Consider the following 20493-nt stretch of genomic DNA (forward strand, 5'->3'; position numbering starts at 1 on the left):
TCTATTTTTTTGTTCAAAAAGTCAGTTTTTGTCCGATTACCAAATAAGTAATGATTTTTTTACAGAACTTTTTGTTGTTTGTATCAGCGCGCAGGACGCTCTACCCGGATAAGGTGAGGTCACGTGATGTAAATATTTGGCAGTAGATTCACCTCCAGCATTCCGGACATTTCCTGCCCGGCAGATTGTCTGTTGGCGGTTCTTCCGGTCGCGGTTTGCGCATCAAATTCCCCAAAAGGACCTGGCAGCGCCCAGTCTTCCTAATTTCCGTTTTCTGCGGTCCCGGATGTCCAGTCAATATACCCCTTCTTACTGGATTGGAATGATCCACATCCAAGATGGCGGCGTGGTGGAGAAAAAATCGGGACTTTCTTCAATTTCTTGTCGTTTTTGTCATTATCTGCCTCTTCCAGGTGTCTGCACAAGGAGTGGACGAAGCTGTGAAGTGTGAAGATCTTAGAAGAGGACAATATCCTTTCGATTGTCGTAGTTTTATTCTGTTGTATGATGTAGATGTTTCCTACCCAATAATTACCCTCCCCCCCTTTGTCAATGAGGAAGGGAAGAAGAGAGTAGAGTAGAGGATTTAGGATGGATTTAATGAAGATCCCTGTAGATTGAACTAAGGATATGAAAAGTAGCTAGAACAAGAGTTTCAATGGTTCAAACAAATTTGGTGGTCCAACTTTGTCCATACAGTAATACACCTTAAAAATTAAATATTTTGATGAATGTGGTAACGTTACAGTTTGTATATTTTGTGGTTTTCAATAGATTGTGTAACTGTCAACAACAAATGGAAACTATGTTGTTAATCATGCCAATGATGATATTTCCTTGACCATGTCACGTACCATTGTCCCCAGCCTGCTATAGACCAAGACACACAGGCAGCACTGGGCTGCAGAAAGGAGGGGCTGGTCACAGGTAAACCTACCATCATCAAGTGTGCGGCAGTGTGCCAATAAGCTAGTTCACGGTTGCTACTCCGCATGTGCAGTGTCAAAGGTGAAGGCCCCCGGCTTGCAAACAGTGCTCTTCTCGACATTGTCTCGATTTGCATCACAACGCCCCGATGGGGTTTGTTTACGTCTCAGGGGCCTTCACCTTTGACACTGCACATGCGTAGTAGCAACCGTGAACTAGCTTGTTGTTGTAACTCTGCTGATGCTGATCACAAGATCATCATCAACATGACAATGTTCTGGATCACCATGTACATACTACCGGTGTAGCCTGTCTAGAACAAGTAAAAGCCTCTTTTAGCAGACCTCTGTCTCTGCCTTAAGTTCAAACAATTTTACCGGTACATGATGATGGTAACTCTTCCTGTTCCAGTGTGGTGTTCAGCAGCACCAGGCATCAACTGTACAGGAGACCTGAAGAAGGATGTACCATGTAGATATACGTATGTCATACCAATACTCTCGACCTTATACTAGCATGATATCGTATAGCATACGGATTTGTACAGGCATTGTGGTAGCCAGTGCTCTTCATGACTGTGTACTTAAGACTGTGTAATTTATTGATTATGGCTCAGTTCAGCTTGTACTGTTGTAGTTGTGCCAAATAAAAGTGCAGGAAAAAAGAAGAAATGATACCAAAAATTAAGATTTATCTGTAAACTTGGACTTGTATGCTACATGTATTGGAAAGGGCTGCAGCCTGCTGTGTTTTAGATGTCCACTGTTCATTGTAACTGTTGGTGGAAAAACCAGGGGAATTTTCAGAATTTCCCTTCCAATATACTAAAATTGGATGGAGATACATTTTGTTCCCTGTTTTTATCTACAGGAACGGGTACCACTATGACATAGCACTGTTGACATCCATATTCCTGGGCATGTTGGGAGTGGACAGGTTTTACCTGGGGTATCCTGCAATAGGTGAGACTTAAAAGTATTGGTCATATTTTTCTTCTAAATTTGCTAACTTAGATCAAAGTTGTTTTGTACCTCCTTGCTTAGATCCAGCCCAGAAGTGTTTAGGACAATTAATGTTTATAATTTTATACATATGCTTGTATTTCATATGGCTTCCAATACACATGCAGATTTCCTAAACACATCATCTTTGTTGAGGCACAAAAAATTACTGATGCTATTGTGATGATAATGATGCTGTGATGGTGATACCCGGTAATGGCTGTTTCTTCGTTCTGTAGATAAATGGGAAGTCAGTCTTCCTTTGTAGGCTCTCATGTGGCACTGATGCTATACTCAATCACAAAATAACATAGAAATGCCAAAATGTGTAAATTATTGCTACGAAAGACGGTGCGTTGTCATGTTGATCTAAAGACTATTTAGGGGGCATGATCTTAGCATGGGGTGAAACAACTTTCTTTACAGATTTTCACTCACTTTGTTTTATTCCCAGGGTTGCTAAAGTTGTGCACTCTGGGCTTCATGTTCTTGGGTCAACTGGTGGACATCATACTGATCGCTACACAGGTTGGTGGTTTCAGCACTACCCTTTGATTGTTTCATCCATTCGGTCATTCATTTGTGCTTTTTGAATTTCTCGAATATTTGGAGTTAACTGTAGATTGTGTTATTAGTGTAATTCATAGATTTACACCAAGTATGTAAATATCATTTTGTTGCTATTTGGGTCAACACTATCATGTCTGCATCAAAGTTAAACTGCAATTTTAAGCACAAGAAATTGGACTTACCCAAATTTCGACCGATCAGCTCCAGTCTTTATCAAGGAATGAGGCTGATCAGTTGAAAATTTGGATAAGTCCAAATTCTTCTGTTTGAAATTGCATTTAGAATTGCAGAATGACTTCTACCAGACAGATTAACTTTGAAGTGATTATTATGTTAATGTTCATGCTTATGTTCGATGCATTAGGTTGTAGGGCCTTCTGATGGCTCTAAATATGTCATCAACTACTACGGACCCGGGCTGGCTCACATTTACATGGACAATCACACATACCTGAAACCCCAGGAGGACTGGACATTGTCATAGTCACTATAGAACATGTGTGGATCTGTGGTTCTTTTCTTCTTCTCTTCTGTCAAACCATCGGAACTGTAGGGGCATCCTCACCAGATAACTTTAAAGAACAGTTGCAGTGAGTCCGATGTGCAAAGACCGGCTGCTGTTGCACTGTGTGCCTGCAAAGCTGGTGTGTTGCGCTGAATGGTGGTTATACTGGCTATACAGATACAGAATTACAAAAGCTGGTGTGTTACGCCGAATGGTGATTATACTGGCTACACAGATACAGATACATAGTGACAGTGTCACACACTGGACAACAAGTGAATAAACCTGTCATCATCTTGTTGCCCAAAGTGTGCGATATCCACATTTTTTATGGGGGGGGGGGTCGTCCAGAGCTTACCAAAGTGGACTCTTATAGACAAGTCACAAGGCTACCCCAAACATGTAGTTATGGTGGCAGATTGTAGATTGAAACTTTTGGGCTAGTGCTAACATATGTGTGGGCCACTAGATTAATTTCCCAACCCCTGGCTGCAGTAGTAGTGTAAGGCTCTTGGGGTTCTCTGAAAATACTAGAATCCACAGATAAACCACTTGATGAATTTGGTACAGATAAACTGTAGATTCACTGCATTGCCTCCTCACCTCACCTATCTTTTGACCTCTTTTTTGGTCGTTGGGGCATCATGAATAGATCCTCCACCATCCTCCTCCACTGTCACTGCTGCCGCTAAGCTTAATCCTGTCCACTGCATTGCCAAGGAAAAGGAAACAGCAGTTTCACAGCTACAGCAATCCAAGCTATCCTGCCCTCTTCTTTGGGTATTCCACATGGTCAAACAGTCAAGCTTGTTCCAAAATCACTTGTTTTTCTCTATTTTTTTACCCATTTGATAACATAAAGAGATGGTGCCAAGCACAAGAAGACCCTTGCAACTGGTAGCTTATGACTCAGATGAAACAAATTTATCAGGTTTTCCTGTACATAGTACTGATAAGATGTAAACTTTGTTTGATGTATAAATTGTTTTTTTTTGTATGACCAAGACAGGCCTGCTGTATATGTTGTATATTGATATGTACATATAGATGCAAAATTTCAAACCTAAAATAAAGAATTGAGAATAACACATGCACCTTCCTGACATTTTGAAATCATCTGGATTTCATTCTTTTATTGTCTGCCAAGGCAAAATAATGTTTAATGTATTCCTAAAGCCACAACAAAGGAATGACATCTTATGGAAAACCCCGAATATAATGCCAGAGAAAGGGAAAAGTATACATTAGATTTCGATACAGTTCTTGAAGTAAGCTCAAGTTTTATCTATTTCTTACAATATCTAATTCATTAATATTTCGAATGCGTGGCGAGTGCGCCGTTGACGAAAATTCGGAAACTGGATTTGGACGTTGGAATTGCGGCTGTTACAATGTTTTTTTGTTTCAGGACAAACGTTTCTAATCTTCTGGCGCATTCCGCATTGAAATGTGTGTTTTTTCGGGATGGTATGACATAAAGGAAATACCACGCGGTGTATTCCGCATCACCCTCGGTCCCAGCCCTCCCGCGGGATTGGCCGTCGGGCGATCCTACCCGCGGTCGGGCTGGCACCAAGGGCGATACGGAATACACCGCTTGTATTCTACATGTGTATATCTATTCACCCAGCTACATATATATATGCAACTTGGAAAACCAGTGTGTTTAAAGAAATTCCTAATGAAACCCACCCAGGTATGCACACTTTATATATGCAGAAGTTAACATACACATAAACTAGTGTCAGTGGAGACCTCTTTTAAACGCAACTTGGTGGATATACGTAACCTGGTGGATATACGTAACCTGGTGGATAAATTGTGATGGACGTTATGTATATACATATACACATCCTGGTTCTCTCTACCCAGTGGCTTCAATGAGTGACTTCGATCAATAATGGGCAAACTTAACGTTCAAGTTGACCCTGACCTTGTAGGTTAACATTGCCTTTAATGTGTATTTTAGCGTACAAAAGCGTCTTTGTTAACAATTATTTCTGTGCCTGCCAGCCATTGTTGCCAGTTACCTAAGAGTGTGAGAAAGATTATCGTGATTAAGGAAAGAAGCACAAATCAATCACCATGCATGGTTGTCTTGGTTGAAATGTGTCTAAAAGACCTTTGTTGAAATTCTGGCCACTTTTGTTGTGCTTCAGTAAGCGACCCTGACAAGTAGTCTCCAAGCAGACCTACGGGTTGGCAAAGACCGTATCCAACAGGCAGAAGGAGTTTTCATAGCCAACCCAAGTCTCATAGCCAACCAATTTGTAACAGTTTACTTTAAGGCTTTCACTACGTTACCTTGTGGTAAGTTACGGTAAGTTACTAAGTAATTCAGTTCGACACTAATTCTGGTCCCGACAGTCGTATTTATTGACACACACAATAGTAACACAAACTACGGTACAAGTTACACAGTTACGAGAACAGCGATCGGCACTGGGAATTTCCTACAATCTTACATACATTCGGACATTGCGTTGTGTACTTTTAACAGACTCACTTACCAAGAAGTTCGGTAGATGGACAGGAAGGTTGATAGGCAGGAAATACTCCACAGGCACGTCGCACAGCTTTGGTTCTCTGACTGACTAACTACTCTAGGCTCAAGGCCTCTTTATATCTCACTAAACAGCTTACGCATATGCTATTGTTATTAATTAGCCAGACTTGCCCTATAAGCTCCTTCTGCCAGTTGGATACGGTCTTTGCAATCTATTGGGTCTGGTTGGAGACTACCTGACAAGCACAGTTTTGCTGTATGTAGCTTTTTCTAGTTTCTACCAGACTAACTAAGCTGGCTATAGGGAGAATATTTGCCAGGGTTTCACTTGCAGGCTCCCTTACGCGGGCGAAATGTGATCTTCACCTTGGACTGACTCTACTGGATAATCATTCTTTTTTGCTGCCGAATTTTACTCGATCTGTGAAAACACCACTGCTTAGTGTAGCACTAAGTCATGATCGATATGGCGACATTTGAATAGTGTGATCGTTACACAGCTTGAGGAAACAAACCTCATCGAAACAACAAGGTAACGTACATGTTCTTAGATACGTCGATGAAGATTAGACATCCAGGTAATAAGATACGCCAAAAAGCAATTAATTATTTGCATATCAATTCATAGTTCGTGGTTATAAACCTGCTGTTCAACTGATCTTGCTCACAGTCACTGACGAAAAGTAGTGGATGCTACTTGAAACGTCTGACCGTTTCCAAAATCATATCCAGTTGTTTGAGTAATTGCTTTTTGGCGTACATGTTCTTATATTCCTTTATAAAAGCTCGGCTAGCCTTATATTTTACGAGCGGCAGATTTGCTTGGGACTTCGAGCTATCAAACTGTTCAGGTTTTTTAATGGTGATCTTTCAGTTTCACGCGCCTAGTGTAAATAGACCGATACCCACCTCCTTCAAACGTAGAAATGAAAAATTAAAACATAAAGATGCAAATTTTTGACGGACATGCAGTCACTCTCTCATTGGTCGAACCGCTAATTGTGATGGACAGTCAGGATCAGTCTCTTAGGGTTCTCACCACACAAAGACATCGTATCTCTGCTCATTTAATGTAGATATGTAATGGTATAGTGTTATTACCTTCGCTGAGAAGGTTATTCGCCTTGATGCTTGTCTGTGTGTCTGTTAGTGAACACGATAAGTCGAGAACGCCTGGATGGTTTGTTGGTGTGTCGGTGGGTATGTGGGAAATCTCAAGATGATTAGATTTTGGGCGAAGTGCTTTGCATAATTAACGAGAAAAGTGTAAAAATGTGTTATATTGTATGAGTGTATACTAGCTGGGTGCCAGCTGGAACGTGTTGCTGGTGTGGGGAAGTGTTACTGGTGTAGTAAGGAGATATTCCCATTGGGCCAGGGGGTTTGACTGTTCAAATTAGCTTGTCACGTAATAGTTAGATCCCGAGACCTGGGCTTCTAAGTGGATTTGGCACCGCCCACCCGAGGAGTTTGTTGGCTCCCGAGCTAGGGCAGAAGGTTATGCATAGGGTAGCGTTTGTATGTATAAGAAGACCAGCTTAACTCAAGAATGCCTGGATGGGTTGTCTTGATATTTGGTATGTTGGTAGGTCTTGGTGAGACCTGAAAATGATTAGATTTTGGGCCCTCTAGCGGCTTGTTATAGTACTGCAGCGGAAATTCCTGTTTTGATATCTCATGTTTTGGATATACTATGGAACCGACTTTTGAGTGGTAGATAGCTCTTTGGAAAGAGAGTAAAAGGTATCGGTTTGGACACCCTAGCGGCATTTTCTGGGACTGCAGGAGCAGGTTTTGCTTCAGACTGTGAAAGGGAATAACTCAAGAAGGGCTTGATGGATGGTCATGCTTTTTGCTAAATGGATAGCTTGAGTGATGATTTACATGAATTAATACTTATTATGCAAATCAGTATCTAATTTGCATAACTAATGATGAAAATTGATACATCCTCCAAATTCCATGATAGGACTCTCAAACATGTGACATGACTGAGGAAGAGAGAAATTAATATCAACTATGCAAATGAAGACCTCTTTTGCATAATTAATGAGATATACTTTAACTCTATAACTTACGAGGTGCTTTGTTTGATTGGATGATAATGATGCAAATCAGATTTTAATTTGCATAATTAATGAGGCAATTTAAAAACCCGCTGTGTTCCATGATATGACTATTCAAATATGCGAATTTGTTACTGAGGAAGAAAGGAATGTTGATAGATAGAAAATATGCAAATGTAAGCTAATTTGTATAATTAATGTTAAACTACTATAATTCCATACTAGTTAATGACGGCAATTTCATTCTTGTGGCATTTGGAAGTAGTGTGAATGTGAACACCATTGAATCAAATTATGCTAATAAGGAGCTTATTTGCATAATTGATGATAAATGTTAGCATAACCTTCTTTGTTTCGCTCATAGTCATACTTTGGACAACTTATGTTATTTGGGTGAAGACGACCAACTGGTATGATTCATAATTGATGTGAAACACTCCCAATACGTCAGTCATAAAGGTTAAAATCATTTGGCGAAGGTATGAGGTCGTAGAACTCTTGTTGAAACTTACTATGTGTAGGAATTACCTAACATTTGAGATTTTTTATTCAAGTTTCAAGCCTCATAAAATGCTCTGGATGCCTTTGATATATTTCATCAAAGTGCGGATTGCAGATGGGTTTTTCAATACCTTTTATATCCTAATAAACAATAGAAGATGTAGTGTATATTTGCTTTCAGTGCAGGTATTCGTCAGTGATGAAATAGTCATACACTAGAAAGGCAACATTTGCGAGCAAATACAGCATGTTTAGCCATACTCCTCGCCATGCAAAAAATGGACTCTCCCAAAATAACAATGGACCATTCTAAAATACTTGCACTAAAAAAATGAATCACCCCAGTCCAAAATTGAGTCTTCCAGTAGCACCTCAACACAATATGGACCAGTCCACAACCATATCCACTAATTGATTAACAAATACACTTCTGCTAAAAAATGGACTTTTTCATAATCATTCCAGCTCAAAATTGAAAGAAATAATTAAAGAATCCTCCCCTTGCATGAATGGGATATTCCGTGCCATTTCCATGTAAACCAGTCGAAAAATATCCGCTGAAAATTACACTCTTGCGCATAATCAACCCAGTTCAAAATTGAATTAAAAAAGATCAACCCCAGGGAAGAATGAAGTTTTCCATAGTATACATATGAAGATTTGACAGGAGACGAAGGAAATGACCAAAAACAACATATTTGAGTCAATTCAAAGTCACCGAGAGGGTTTTAATATAATATCTGTAATATGTTTGAACTATTTTGATTAAAAGAATGTCTAAGTCACAATAGTTCTTAAGTGTTCAAACAATTAGAATTGAAACTTATAACATGTTTGAACTTATTTCACATACGTTGGAAACATTTCGAACGTAACTACACAAAAATCTCTTTATTTAGAACAGTTTCAAACCATCTATCCAAATGTTTCAATGTTCGAACAATTTGTAACAAAAGATTTTCACAATTGCCCTCATAAACGAAGGTGCTAAGTCCTCCTGTGTGTTTCTGCCTATTTTCGGTGGCCGCGCTAGACCACCAGCGGATTTGTTTTGACGGAGCGTCACCCGCGCGCGACGATGTACACTGTTCGGCACCGCTAATATCCGGCATTTTCCCGCTCCAAAACACTCCACAAGACCCACGTTTTTAGTGTTTTGCCTCTTGTGCAACACGATTCGATTTGCATTACTAACGGGACGAAAATGATAGAAAAAATTCACCCCGTCCCGGCGTCCGTCCCAAAAACATGAACGACATGAAAATATATTTTCTTACAGATTCAATCACGAAAATCAACAGCATGGGATTCCAAATTTTCGCAACGGCCGACCATTTATCATGGTTGAACTTCCTTCCAAGGCGTGCGATAGATAAACATTCCCGGCACATAATAGTCACTAGTACCAGACTAACGCAAGCTCATGATGATAATAGGGAGAAAGTTTGTCAGTGAAGTTTGGCCACCAGAGGGTACATTCATTTAACGTTACAAGCTAGCGCAAAGGGGCGAATCATTGACCTTACCGGGGACTGACTCTACTGGCCTAATCATTCCTTTTTTGCCGAATTCTACGATCCATACGCCCGTACGTAGGACATGTAGGAAGGCCTGGTGGTGGACGCTACACATCACGGGAGACGCGTGTTGGTCCGAGACAGACAGCGGCGTGCTTTCGATCGCGTAGCGGCGACGCACCGCTGCGACAACGTGCGGGACCAAAACGCCTGTCCCCAGTGAGACCATGTGTTTTGCGCGGCATGCCCCGAATCCGTCTACCATTGCTGAATGTAGACCGATTCATAGAGGTCTATTTTGTAAGCATTATTTCATGTACCCCTCAGCGTGAGAATTCCTTGTGCAACACTTCGCTACATTACATGTATATGTTTAAGTTTCCCCGCCTTTGATCATGTATGAAGTCGGCGGCAGAGAGAGATCATCAATCAATTTTGACAGGAGTGTCGCGCCAGTCTGAGGAGAAACGATCTCCCGTGTTGTGTTGAAGAATTTGGAGTTTGAAAATATCTGGAATAACTAATGCTAGAATAAACATTCACAAAATCATTGATTTAACTTGTTTTCTGTTATAAAATTTCCTAAACTGCAATTTAACCACTGAGTTTAAGGGAACATGGTGTTTTCCCGATAATCACGTTAAATGTTTATTTCCGGTCTTTCCTCCTCGTAAGCAAACTTCCAGCTTGGCCAGGTGCAAGGCACTAGGGGTCAATGACCTGTAGGTCATATGTAGTATTGAAAGTGACAGAAGTGGCAAATATTGTCAAGAAAGCCCAAAATAAATCGTTTTGAATATATGTATGCCAAAAATGGGAATGTAGTCCTTTAAATATTTGTTCAAGCCACATATACAGCAAATTTCAGGTCATTCGGTTGAAATACCAGGGCGCAGGAGGCCAAGATATGCTAAAAATAGCCTAAAAACCTCAATAAAATCACTTTCAAGGTCAATATCAAAAAAAGGAAAAGAACGCACATTGGTTTTTGCCTACATTACCTCTGTACCAAATTTCAGGTCATTTGGTCAAAAAATGACAGAGATGAATCGATTTGAAGATTTGACAGGAGGAGAAGAAGAAGAAGAAGAAGAAGAAGAAGAAGAAGAAGAAACATGAGAGAAAACAATATGTTTAGCCATACTTATGGCTAAACATAAAAAGAATTATAGACAAGAAGCAGTGCAGGTAACACACCATTTCCTTAGAACTTTATTGACCCAAAAAATAAAGCATATATATACATGTTGATAAAGGTCATTACATCATCCCTTGGCCGGGATAATGTTTGATACGGGTGTTCCGAACCGGCCCGTATTTTACCGTATTGCACGAGCTTCGATGTCGTATTGCACAGGCTTCCATCGAATGATTCGAACGCGCTTCACATGCGCCACTGTCGAACATTCGAATACCGGAATCGGACGCTGGAATCACTGTTGTTACAATTGTTTAGTTCGAGGACGCAAATTTTTTTCAGGTTCTGGTACATTTCGCGTTAACGTATTTTTTTGGATGGGTATTTCGCATCAACCTCGGTCCCAGCCCTCCCGTGGGTCGGATCGACCTCCGGCGTTCGCGCTGGTACCTCGGGCGACACGTAATACACTGTGTTATATTCTATTTATCCACCCAGCTCTATGTATATATGCCACCAGGAAAACCAGTGTGTTTAAAGAGATCCCTGATGAAACCCACCCTGGTATGCACACTTTAGACATGCAGGAGTTAACATACTGTGAGATCTCTTTTTTAAACTGATGTAAGCTGGCAGATAAATATGGTAATGGACAGTACGTACATGTATATAAAACCACCAGTATATATCCTTGTTTTCCCTACCTATGCGTTTCAATGAGTGACTACGATCAATAATGGACAAACCTAAGCCAAAGTGCAAGTTGACCCATATACACCAAGGAGGTTACAGTATATGACCTCCTTGTATGCACTAAGTAAACATTCCTTTTTCTGTAAATTGTAGCGTACAAAAGTTTTTTTTGTAAACAGAACTATGATTTCACCTACCAGTAACGTAAGTGCGTGGGAAAGCGCGTTTTGTCTGTTTAAAGGGTTGATAAAGAAACACTGACCACGACAAACATCGAAACCATCACAATGTACTGTTTTCGTGGCTAGAAAGTGTCCTGGGACCATTTTTGAATATGGTCATTTTTGCTGTGCTTGAAAAAGCGACCTTGACGTACAAAATCTTACTGTTTTTCGCCCGGGCCCGGGCGAATGATGGTACCACCCCAACCAACAGAATATTGAAGAGTTACCAGGAAACTTTGGTCTTAGGTGTACTTATCTTTGTAAAAACATGCAGCACGAGTGTAGCACTATAAACACAATGGCCGTTTCTAAGGCAAAATTTGAATAGCGTGATCGTTACACAAACTTAGTAAACAAATAACAAGGAAACATATACGTCATATATTCCTTCACAACAGCTCGACTAGCCGCCTTGTGTGAGTCAGATTTATTTGCGCGGGACTTCAAGCTTTCAAAAAGTTAAGGTATGTCGGCTCGGCTGTCTCTTGGAAACAATTGCAACTTGTCTGGGCTAGTCGTATTTGTCGTCCTATAGGCAGGTTAAATTACGTCAGCAAATTGAGGGTAAATTGAGGTGCTGAATGAGGCGTAAAAGATTTGATTGACTTCCGAAGGAAAAGTTTTCGCAGTTCTTTGTCGACGACAAAAACTAGTTCGACGAATGTGGCTACGCCTTACCCATAGAACACTGGACTTGAATATTCATGTTGGATGTGTATGCATGCACGTGTGGCAACAACAATCGACCTAAGTTGAAGTTCTGGCCATTGCCGCGTCTGTTAGCAATTGTTCTTGGCGGAGTAAGTTTTGCAACATTAGTCGCCCGATAGCTTTACTTTAGCATATCGGAGGGCTGTCTGGGATGCGTCGTATGAGATTTAGTCGTCCTGTGACGGAAATGACTGTCATACATGCATCCTTGACGACGATCGGTTCCGCGCGCCACAAGTATACCGTAGTTGAATATTGGGTAAAGTTGCGGGTGTGTCGTAGGAAATGTAGCTGGTCTGAGACAGAAAATGTTTTTGTAGAAAGTTTCTGAAAGCACATTTAGTGCGTCGCTGCCTCCGTCAACATGTTCTTAATTAATTTTAGCTCTTTCAACTTTTATTCTTGATGGTCTCTTGCTTGTCGTTTCAGTGTGGTACAGTGTGGTGTATCGTTAGCGAGAATGGACAGACCGGGACCTTCCTTCAACATGGGTAAGTAAGTTACCTACCCGTAGTTAAAGGCAACCAGGGTATTTCAAACAGTATGTTCGTCTTACCCGGAATAATTTGGTGGGGTAAAGTTTGTCGGTCTTACCAAGGACTTGGTCTTACCTGGAAAAAGCCAAGGGGTGGATTTCCATCTTACCGGGAAACAAAGAGCGTACAGTTTGCATGCATTGTCAACTCGTACCCGGAAACAAGGGGAACAATTGTTGAAATTGGCCAAATACGGAGATTGGTAAAAAAATAATGATCAGTAATGGCAGTTTTGACGTAGCACATACATTTTTTTCAATGGGTCAATGAGAGAACTGGCCAGGGTAGTTGACCGCACTTCGTGCACAGTGTAAACAATCGTCTAGTTACTACATGTATATGTGACACCTTTGTGACATCATCATCATCATCGTCGCCGCTCTCATCTGTCGACGATGCGGACCACCATTGCAAATCCCAACTCATTCTTTAAAAAAAATCAGCATTAAGCAGCAGAAATCAAGGCATGCTCAATTGTTTACACTGTTTTCAACTATCTTACAAATGAGACGAAGTGACGACAAACATTTGAGGTTTTTATTGAAAATAGGCTTTGGATGTTTAACACAATTATTCCTCATCTACAAACAGAGGTAAGGATACGGCTTATTCTCAGTGTTTTACAAACTTACAAACATTCATCTGACGTCACAGATTACTTGAACGCGTGAACTTTGAAGTACTCTTGAGCATGATTGGGGTTAACACATCTTATCACAGACACAGTGTGTGACGGCATTTATATTGTGAGGGGCGTGCAAGTTGCAATGTCGGTCCTACCCTAAACAAGGGGCACAATGGTGGAAATTGGCTCCAAATAAGAATGGGCTTTAAAAAAGTAATGAAAATAATGCCCTTCTTATCGTAGCAGGTTCATTTTGTGTAGGATGAGTTGAAATTCGGCACAAATCTACGTAACTAGACGATTGCTTGCACTTTGCGCGAAGTGCGGTCAACTACTCTGGCCATTTCACGGAACTTGCATTCACAACAAGTCCACAGCCCACTCGCCCTACTAGTATAGGATGAATATTTTTCGGAAGGAGTTAGCTGGTTTAGAATTAATCGTCATTACTATTATTTTCAACTATCTTACAAATGAGACGAAATGACGAGAACCGTTTGAGGTTTTGTGAAATACAAGGCTTTGGATGGGAGTTTGTGTGCTTGACGTTTAAACGGTATTCACAAGGTATTTCCACAAATTGGATCTAACGTTATATATGTATTTATAACTGAGGCCATGGTCGATGAAATACTGCTTTGTGAGGGTGGTTAGCAAATCATACTGGTCGTGGGTAAAAGTTAAGTGGGGTTGAACAATGTGCATATAGTATTTTTATTGCCCGCTATATCTAAATCACACAACGAAACAAAGTTCAAAGTAGTGGCAAATCAAAGAATGTCTGATACATGTATTTAGAGTACTCTCCAAGCAGAGGTTGGGTGAGGAAATTGTGACCTTTCTCTGACTTGCCCCGTTTTCTAACCACCGTTCTGAATTCAAACGCTGCTTTCAGTCGGGATGGGCTGGGGCAAAGAGAAAGCGGAGCAAGCCAGAAGAATGTAATGATCTCACCATCCAACATCTGCTTGGAAAGTATGGTATGGTTGTATGGTTTTAGAGCATATGTGTGACTGCGAAAGTTCATATTGCAATGTTTTTATCAAGAACTGAATGAGAAAGAAAACGGCAAATGTTTGACTTTGTGCGGGGATAAGAAAGAGTCGGACCAATGTCGACTCGGACCAATCAACCCTTGATGTTGGATTATGGTTAGGGTTGGGTTAAAGGTGTTGGTCCGGCTTGCCATGGTCCGAACTGACAATGGTCCGACTCGTATGAACATCCCTGCCGACAAAGCATAGCGTGCGTTTAGCCTGACAAATCGCGCTTGATGGGACGGCCCGACGGATACCGCCCCCCCTAGAAGGGGGGTCATTTACCCCATCTAGCGAGAGATTGTGTAAACACAGGCGAAGTGTACGTGAACCATACTGAATTAGATATAGTTTAATTCAAGTGTGTCAGTAGCACGGAAATCATGACAGAAGGCACTAGACAAACATATAAGAATGCTCCACGTTGTTTTACTTTTAGGCTCTTCCCTACCGAGCCAGGTGAATGGCGGGTTCACCATGACAGACGGGAACGAGATGACTGTGACCAGTTTGTCTGGTAGCAGGATTGCTACGAGAAAGACATCGGAAGACAGAATCAAGGCGTTTTCAGATCCCGAACAGATGGAAAAAGGTAATTTCCAAGCTGATCTATCGGTGGCAATGACAGTATCCAATGAAACAGGCAAAAGTAGTCCAACTGGACAACAAGTGGCCAATGATACTACTAGTTGGATACTGTCATTGCCACCGATAGATCTGCTAGGTGATTAGGAAAAACGTACCTCATCTGAAATTTAGATATGTTGGCAAGAAAACGATGTATTTATTCTCGTACACAGCAAGCAAGCATGCACGTATATAGATTTCACATGTGACAACCCTTGCATGGTATACATAGGAAGGTATATTCAAGAATGTCTAGCCGCTATAGAAATTCCTCCAATGATTGTAGAAGCCCATTCTACATATTAGGTAGATTAGCCTTATGGAACTGTAGTAATGTTCCAGTAAATACCATACTTTGTACGCTGTACATGTAGCCTGAGTGTCATCGATATCCTGTTTCAGTTCCAGGCCTTTGTGAAGGTAAAGCCTGGAACTGAAACAGGATGACACTCAGGCTACTGTACATGTACAATTGTTGTGCAATGAAGTTATCATGATGATGATTTGAAGATAAACTTTAATGCTTCACCTAATGCGTTACAGGCAAGCCGGTGTTTAAGTCGTTGACAGAAGAGTATCCCGCAGACCCCAGTATCGTCTCTGCCATGGAGAGAACACTGGCCGCCTTTATGAACCAAGGTACTGAAACTTCTGAAGGTCACGCCAGTTTCGATTGAATCACTTGGAGTATCGGTACGACAGCATAGCCTCTAACAGACTCCACAGGTTGTTGGAAATAGTCTAAATTGGCCAGATAAAATAACATGCCAGAGGAGGGGGGCGGCCATCATAAATACATTTTGCAACTTTTCGATGCAATGTTACCCTCACGGTTTGACCCCACTGGCCATTATTCAACCTACCACTATAAAGTTTGAATATAGGAAGGCCTGGTTGAGATAAACTAACACAGACTATGAGGGCAGATCTCTCCTTTCGAACACATAAATCATATTTTTAAAATACATTCTCACACCATGACCGTTCGCAATTCTTTAATCAACCAACATGGCGGACGCTAATATACGTCATACTCAAGTGACTTCAAACACCTTATATGTCACATGTTTCAATCCAGGGCTGCTATTGGTTGGAATCGGCACGGCTTTGATGACGTTTAACCAACACGGACCGAACATCGTGGGGTGGGTCCTGGTGCCGGCTGGTGTGCTGCATATCGTCTGGTCATGGTAAGGTTTCTCATCTATTCATTGGTTAGACTGCCCAACTAGCCATTGGCTAGCCTTATAGTTATATAGTTCATTCATTCATTCTTATAAAACACATCGAACATGTATGCTGGATTCACCTTGTTGCAACTCATCGTTCACATTTACAGCCGCAGCTCTTAATCTAAGTCGGGAAATAGACTTAAGACTTATAATCACGTCTGTTCCTACTAGTGTTCAATTTTGTTGATGATACTTAAATGGGATTTGGTTTGTATTTTCTGCAGGTACGAGTTCTACATTCGTCTCCACCGGCTGAGGAAAGGCTCCGACCAGCCCTTATCGTACAGGTCTGTTTTAGGTCATTTGAAATCCTGAGCACGTGCCGAAAGATCTATCATGGCGAACTCAGGCGCCATTATATTTTAGTACCATCAAATACTCATCAACCAGTGCTTAAGTAGTCAAAGGAATCTCTTTAGTAAGAACAGATTTCAAGGGAAAACACCTCTCGCATTGAATAACCTGGTTGGTATCTTTAACCTTCCAACATGGTGGATATATCTTCAGATCGACATATTGGTGGTATTATTTTTGTTTTAAAGTGAAACTACACTCAAGAAGGAAATCTGTGGCCATTACAAAGGAGGAACTAGAAAGGTATATTGAACCGATGGGGTCAGTAATGCTTCGGTCACATATGCACCAGTGCCCGAAGGGGGTGTAGCCCCGCCCGTAAAGTATTCCGCGGGGCCACTTTTCCAATTGTGACCGTAGACTATGCGAAGTTCTAACCCTCACCACGCTTGTATTTCCTCCCGACAGACGCAGCTTGTGGTGGACCGGGGCGCTGGTTGTGCTGATCGTGGCGGCGTCCATCGTGGAGCTGTACGCTAACATCGTCTACGGAGCCTTCGTTCGGGTCACCTTCCCGGACGGGGAGGGACAGGGGCTGCCGACAACCCCAAATCCTTAAGGGTCACCTACTCCTCAAAAAGCTGTACCAACTCCTTAAGGATCGCTAACGCATTGTGAAAACCAAACTTCTTTACGAATATCAACTCCGTAAAGAACCCGAATTCCTTTTTAAAAACTCCTTAGTAGCTTAGAATCCCAATTTCCTAGGACCCTAACTCCTTAAGGATTCCTAACTCCTAGAGCACCAGCTCCTTAAGGAACCTCAACCCCTTAAGGAAATCAAGGAGCCCAAATCCCTAGCTCCTCAAGGATCCCTAACTCCCCCAAGGATCCCTAACTCCAAACTCCCCAAGGATCCCTAACTCTTCAAGGATCCCTAGTTCCTTAAGTATACCTAACTCTGTTAGGAAACGAGCTGTCATTTCAGGGCATGTTGTTCTCTAACTCACTATTTCTATACACGAAGCCGTAGTAAATATTGTCAACATGTTGATGTTCGGAGCTTCAGTAAACACTGTCATGGACTTTAACCAATTGTATCAGAGTGAGCCGTTGATATCTGATGACCTTGATGATTTTCCGGTCTTTTGCAAAATAACTAACAGTACACACTGTGCAAATGCCATGTGTTTATTCTTGTTCTTCAACACACAAATCACAATTGCCGGTAGCAAAACATCGCGTGAGCTAAAAAGCTGCATTATGTAATGCTTATCATAAAGCAGATTCCAATTAAGTTACTGATATAGGCAGCAGTATTCACCACAGCTTGATCATCGATCGATTTCCCTACGCACTAGATTATCATATATGCCCTAGCCTTTGTACATGGAGTCGTCGAGTTTGTGACATGTACTTGATTTTTTTTTAAACGTACGACGGATTCTGAATGACAGATTAACATTGCGATACGATACATGAACTACATGTGCGTATAGCTCTCATAATAAGTTGTAGCTGACAGAATAACAGTGTGGACAAATCTTTTGAAATATTCTGAGATTATGGTCCTCTTTAAATTGATGAATGTAGAATGACAATGTGCATATTATATAGACAACAGAAATTTTCCTAATTTCCTCTCTTCGTCTGGAAACTCACCACCAGCAGCGTACCCACAATAACAGCAGCCCCTTACGCCATGTTAGTCAGAAAATTCAAGACCTAAAAAAAAAAAGAACAATACAACATATTACATTCGCGATGTTATGTACATCATATATGGAGGATATACATCTATGGTTTTCATAGCTTGTTGTTTTGTGGGTACGTAAAGCGAAGGGTGAAATCAATGCTGCCTTCGTATTGAGCGGAACTACGACTGTTGATTATGTCTTTCTTTCGGCTGCAAAAAAATACGAGGGCGATTCAAAAACTAACGCAATTTCTATCATAGCAGGTTCATTTTTGTATGAAATGAATTGAAATTTTCACAAAATTTAAAGAACATCTCTTCTTGAGTTGGTGTAAATCACTGTATTTTTCACATTTTACGTTATGCAAACTTTGCAAAAATCTGTGTATCCCAATTTGCCTGGTTTACGTTCCAAACTCTGTCTTCATTCTTAAAAAAATCCTCTTGAGATGCATCTTACTGCTCCAAGATAAGCCTGAAGTACTTAAGTATGGACTCTTGTATAATGTCAAGCCTGTCAAAAGAATGTGAGGAGGCTGTTTCAGCGGACATGAAATTGGCAGCGAACTGGTTAACTGAGAACAGACTATCTCTTCACCCTGATATAACGAAATCCATGATCTTCGGATCACCCGAGAAACTGCGCCACGCAGGAAAGAACATCACTGTAACTGATGGGTTTAACTATTTTGAGCAGGTAAACGTATTTACCTACCTAGGTGTCACCATGGACTCTTCTCTAAAATGGGCCGCTCACACCGAGCGGATCATAAAAAGCTCCTTGCTGGCCTTAGTGCCGTAAGGCGGGCTAAACCCTTTGTCACTAAGGAGATCCTGCTAGTCATGTGTCGGACCCTGTTGTATTCACACCTGGATTATTGTGCTACTGCCTGGTTACCATCGCTTTTTCATTGTAACAAGACAAAGTCACCACAATTGACTAGACTGCTAAATCGGGCAGCCAGGATTATCACAGGGCGGACGCTCCAAGACCGCATACCCTGCTGGCAGAGGCTGGTATGGTACCACTGGCTCAAAGGGTGAAGGTGAACGCACTAGTAGCTGTTCATGATTGTATTTTTTAATGTGCGAGCCCAGGGTCATCTGAAAAGCAGATCCGTGGATCTGAGATGGACCCTAGTAAAATAAAAAAATAAAATTAAAATAAATGTGCAGTAAAAATTCCACAGGTGCTTTTTTTAAAAGTTTGTTGTCTTTACATAGCCTGTCCATCGAAATGTAACTTTACTGTATAGCGAACCTACCCTGTATAGCGGAGTACCTCGGCTGATTTCTACTATTTTCCCAACGATAGGACGGAGCCTGGTAGAGGCTACTTTTCATATCATCAAAGGAACAACGTTGATAGAAATCAGATCTGCTGTTTTAGATGGATCAAGGCGTGTTTACAGTTGCAGGGTGACTAATCTGTATCTCTAGGAAAAGGTAAAAATGGTTAGATCTTTGAACATTTCCCCATGGGACTGTTGGGTTTTAATTTGTCGGGATATACAGTTAGCTTGCAGTGGGAGTCCAGCCTGTATCCGTACCCACCCGTCCCGGTGAAAGGAGGGAAGCGTGTTGAGTTTATGTTGGGCCCAGGTTATATTAGGCTAGGTATGTCCTGCTCCATTCTTAAGGCTTCACCTTAAGCTGTTTAAGCACAAGTAAAGCAGTTTCTGTAGCAGAACGCGGACAGATGACACAAGACCTGACGGTAACCAAACAAGCGGCGGGACCCTTCCAGGTAGAGCGCGGCTGTCAGAAGGTCATGGGAAGAGCAACGCGGCAATGTGGTGTGGTCCATTTGGAGTGGGGGGGAAATGTTGGTATCATTTTGAGACAGCTTTTTGCAGTTTAAAAGTCATGGGCCTGCTGTTGGTTGAATATCAGGGTCTTGCAAATAGAGCTTAAGGTTGAGAATTTTGTTTAAAAAGATATACTTTTACATGCATCTGAAAAGGTTTCATGAAAATTGACCTGACGAACACGCACGTCCATAAAAAACAGCGGGGTTTGTGTTGTTTTTATTTTTTTGCTTCTTTTGTCTTAATTTCTTAGTGACAAATCCTCCTCGGTTATCTTCC

General features: G+C 41.3%; 2 protein-coding genes across 2 annotated transcripts; both read left to right on the forward strand.

The window, feature by feature from the left end:
• The first annotated feature begins 107 nt into the window (after positions 1 to 107).
• Positions 108 to 3041, forward strand: LOC136444746 (TM2 domain-containing protein CG10795-like). The gene is made up of 6 exons (XM_066442464.1): positions 108 to 469; positions 851 to 927; positions 1339 to 1408; positions 1798 to 1889; positions 2383 to 2456; positions 2863 to 3041. Exons 1-6 carry the CDS (start codon positions 339 to 341, stop codon positions 2980 to 2982), a joined length of 564 nt encoding a protein of 187 aa, XP_066298561.1. The 5' UTR covers positions 108 to 338; the 3' UTR covers positions 2983 to 3041.
• A 12690-nt stretch (positions 3042 to 15731) lies between these two features.
• On the forward strand, positions 15732 to 17448 carry LOC136445259 (uncharacterized). The gene is made up of 4 exons (XM_066443162.1): positions 15732 to 15823; positions 16263 to 16374; positions 16641 to 16703; positions 17179 to 17448. Exons 1-4 carry the CDS (start codon positions 15790 to 15792, stop codon positions 17327 to 17329), a joined length of 360 nt encoding a protein of 119 aa, XP_066299259.1. The 5' UTR covers positions 15732 to 15789; the 3' UTR covers positions 17330 to 17448.
• Positions 17449 to 20493: the final 3045 nt, after the last annotated feature.

The sequence above is a fragment of the Branchiostoma lanceolatum genome, chromosome 11, assembly GCF_035083965.1.
Source record: "Branchiostoma lanceolatum isolate klBraLanc5 chromosome 11, klBraLanc5.hap2, whole genome shotgun sequence".
NCBI classification, from domain to species: domain Eukaryota; kingdom Metazoa; phylum Chordata; class Leptocardii; order Amphioxiformes; family Branchiostomatidae; genus Branchiostoma; species Branchiostoma lanceolatum.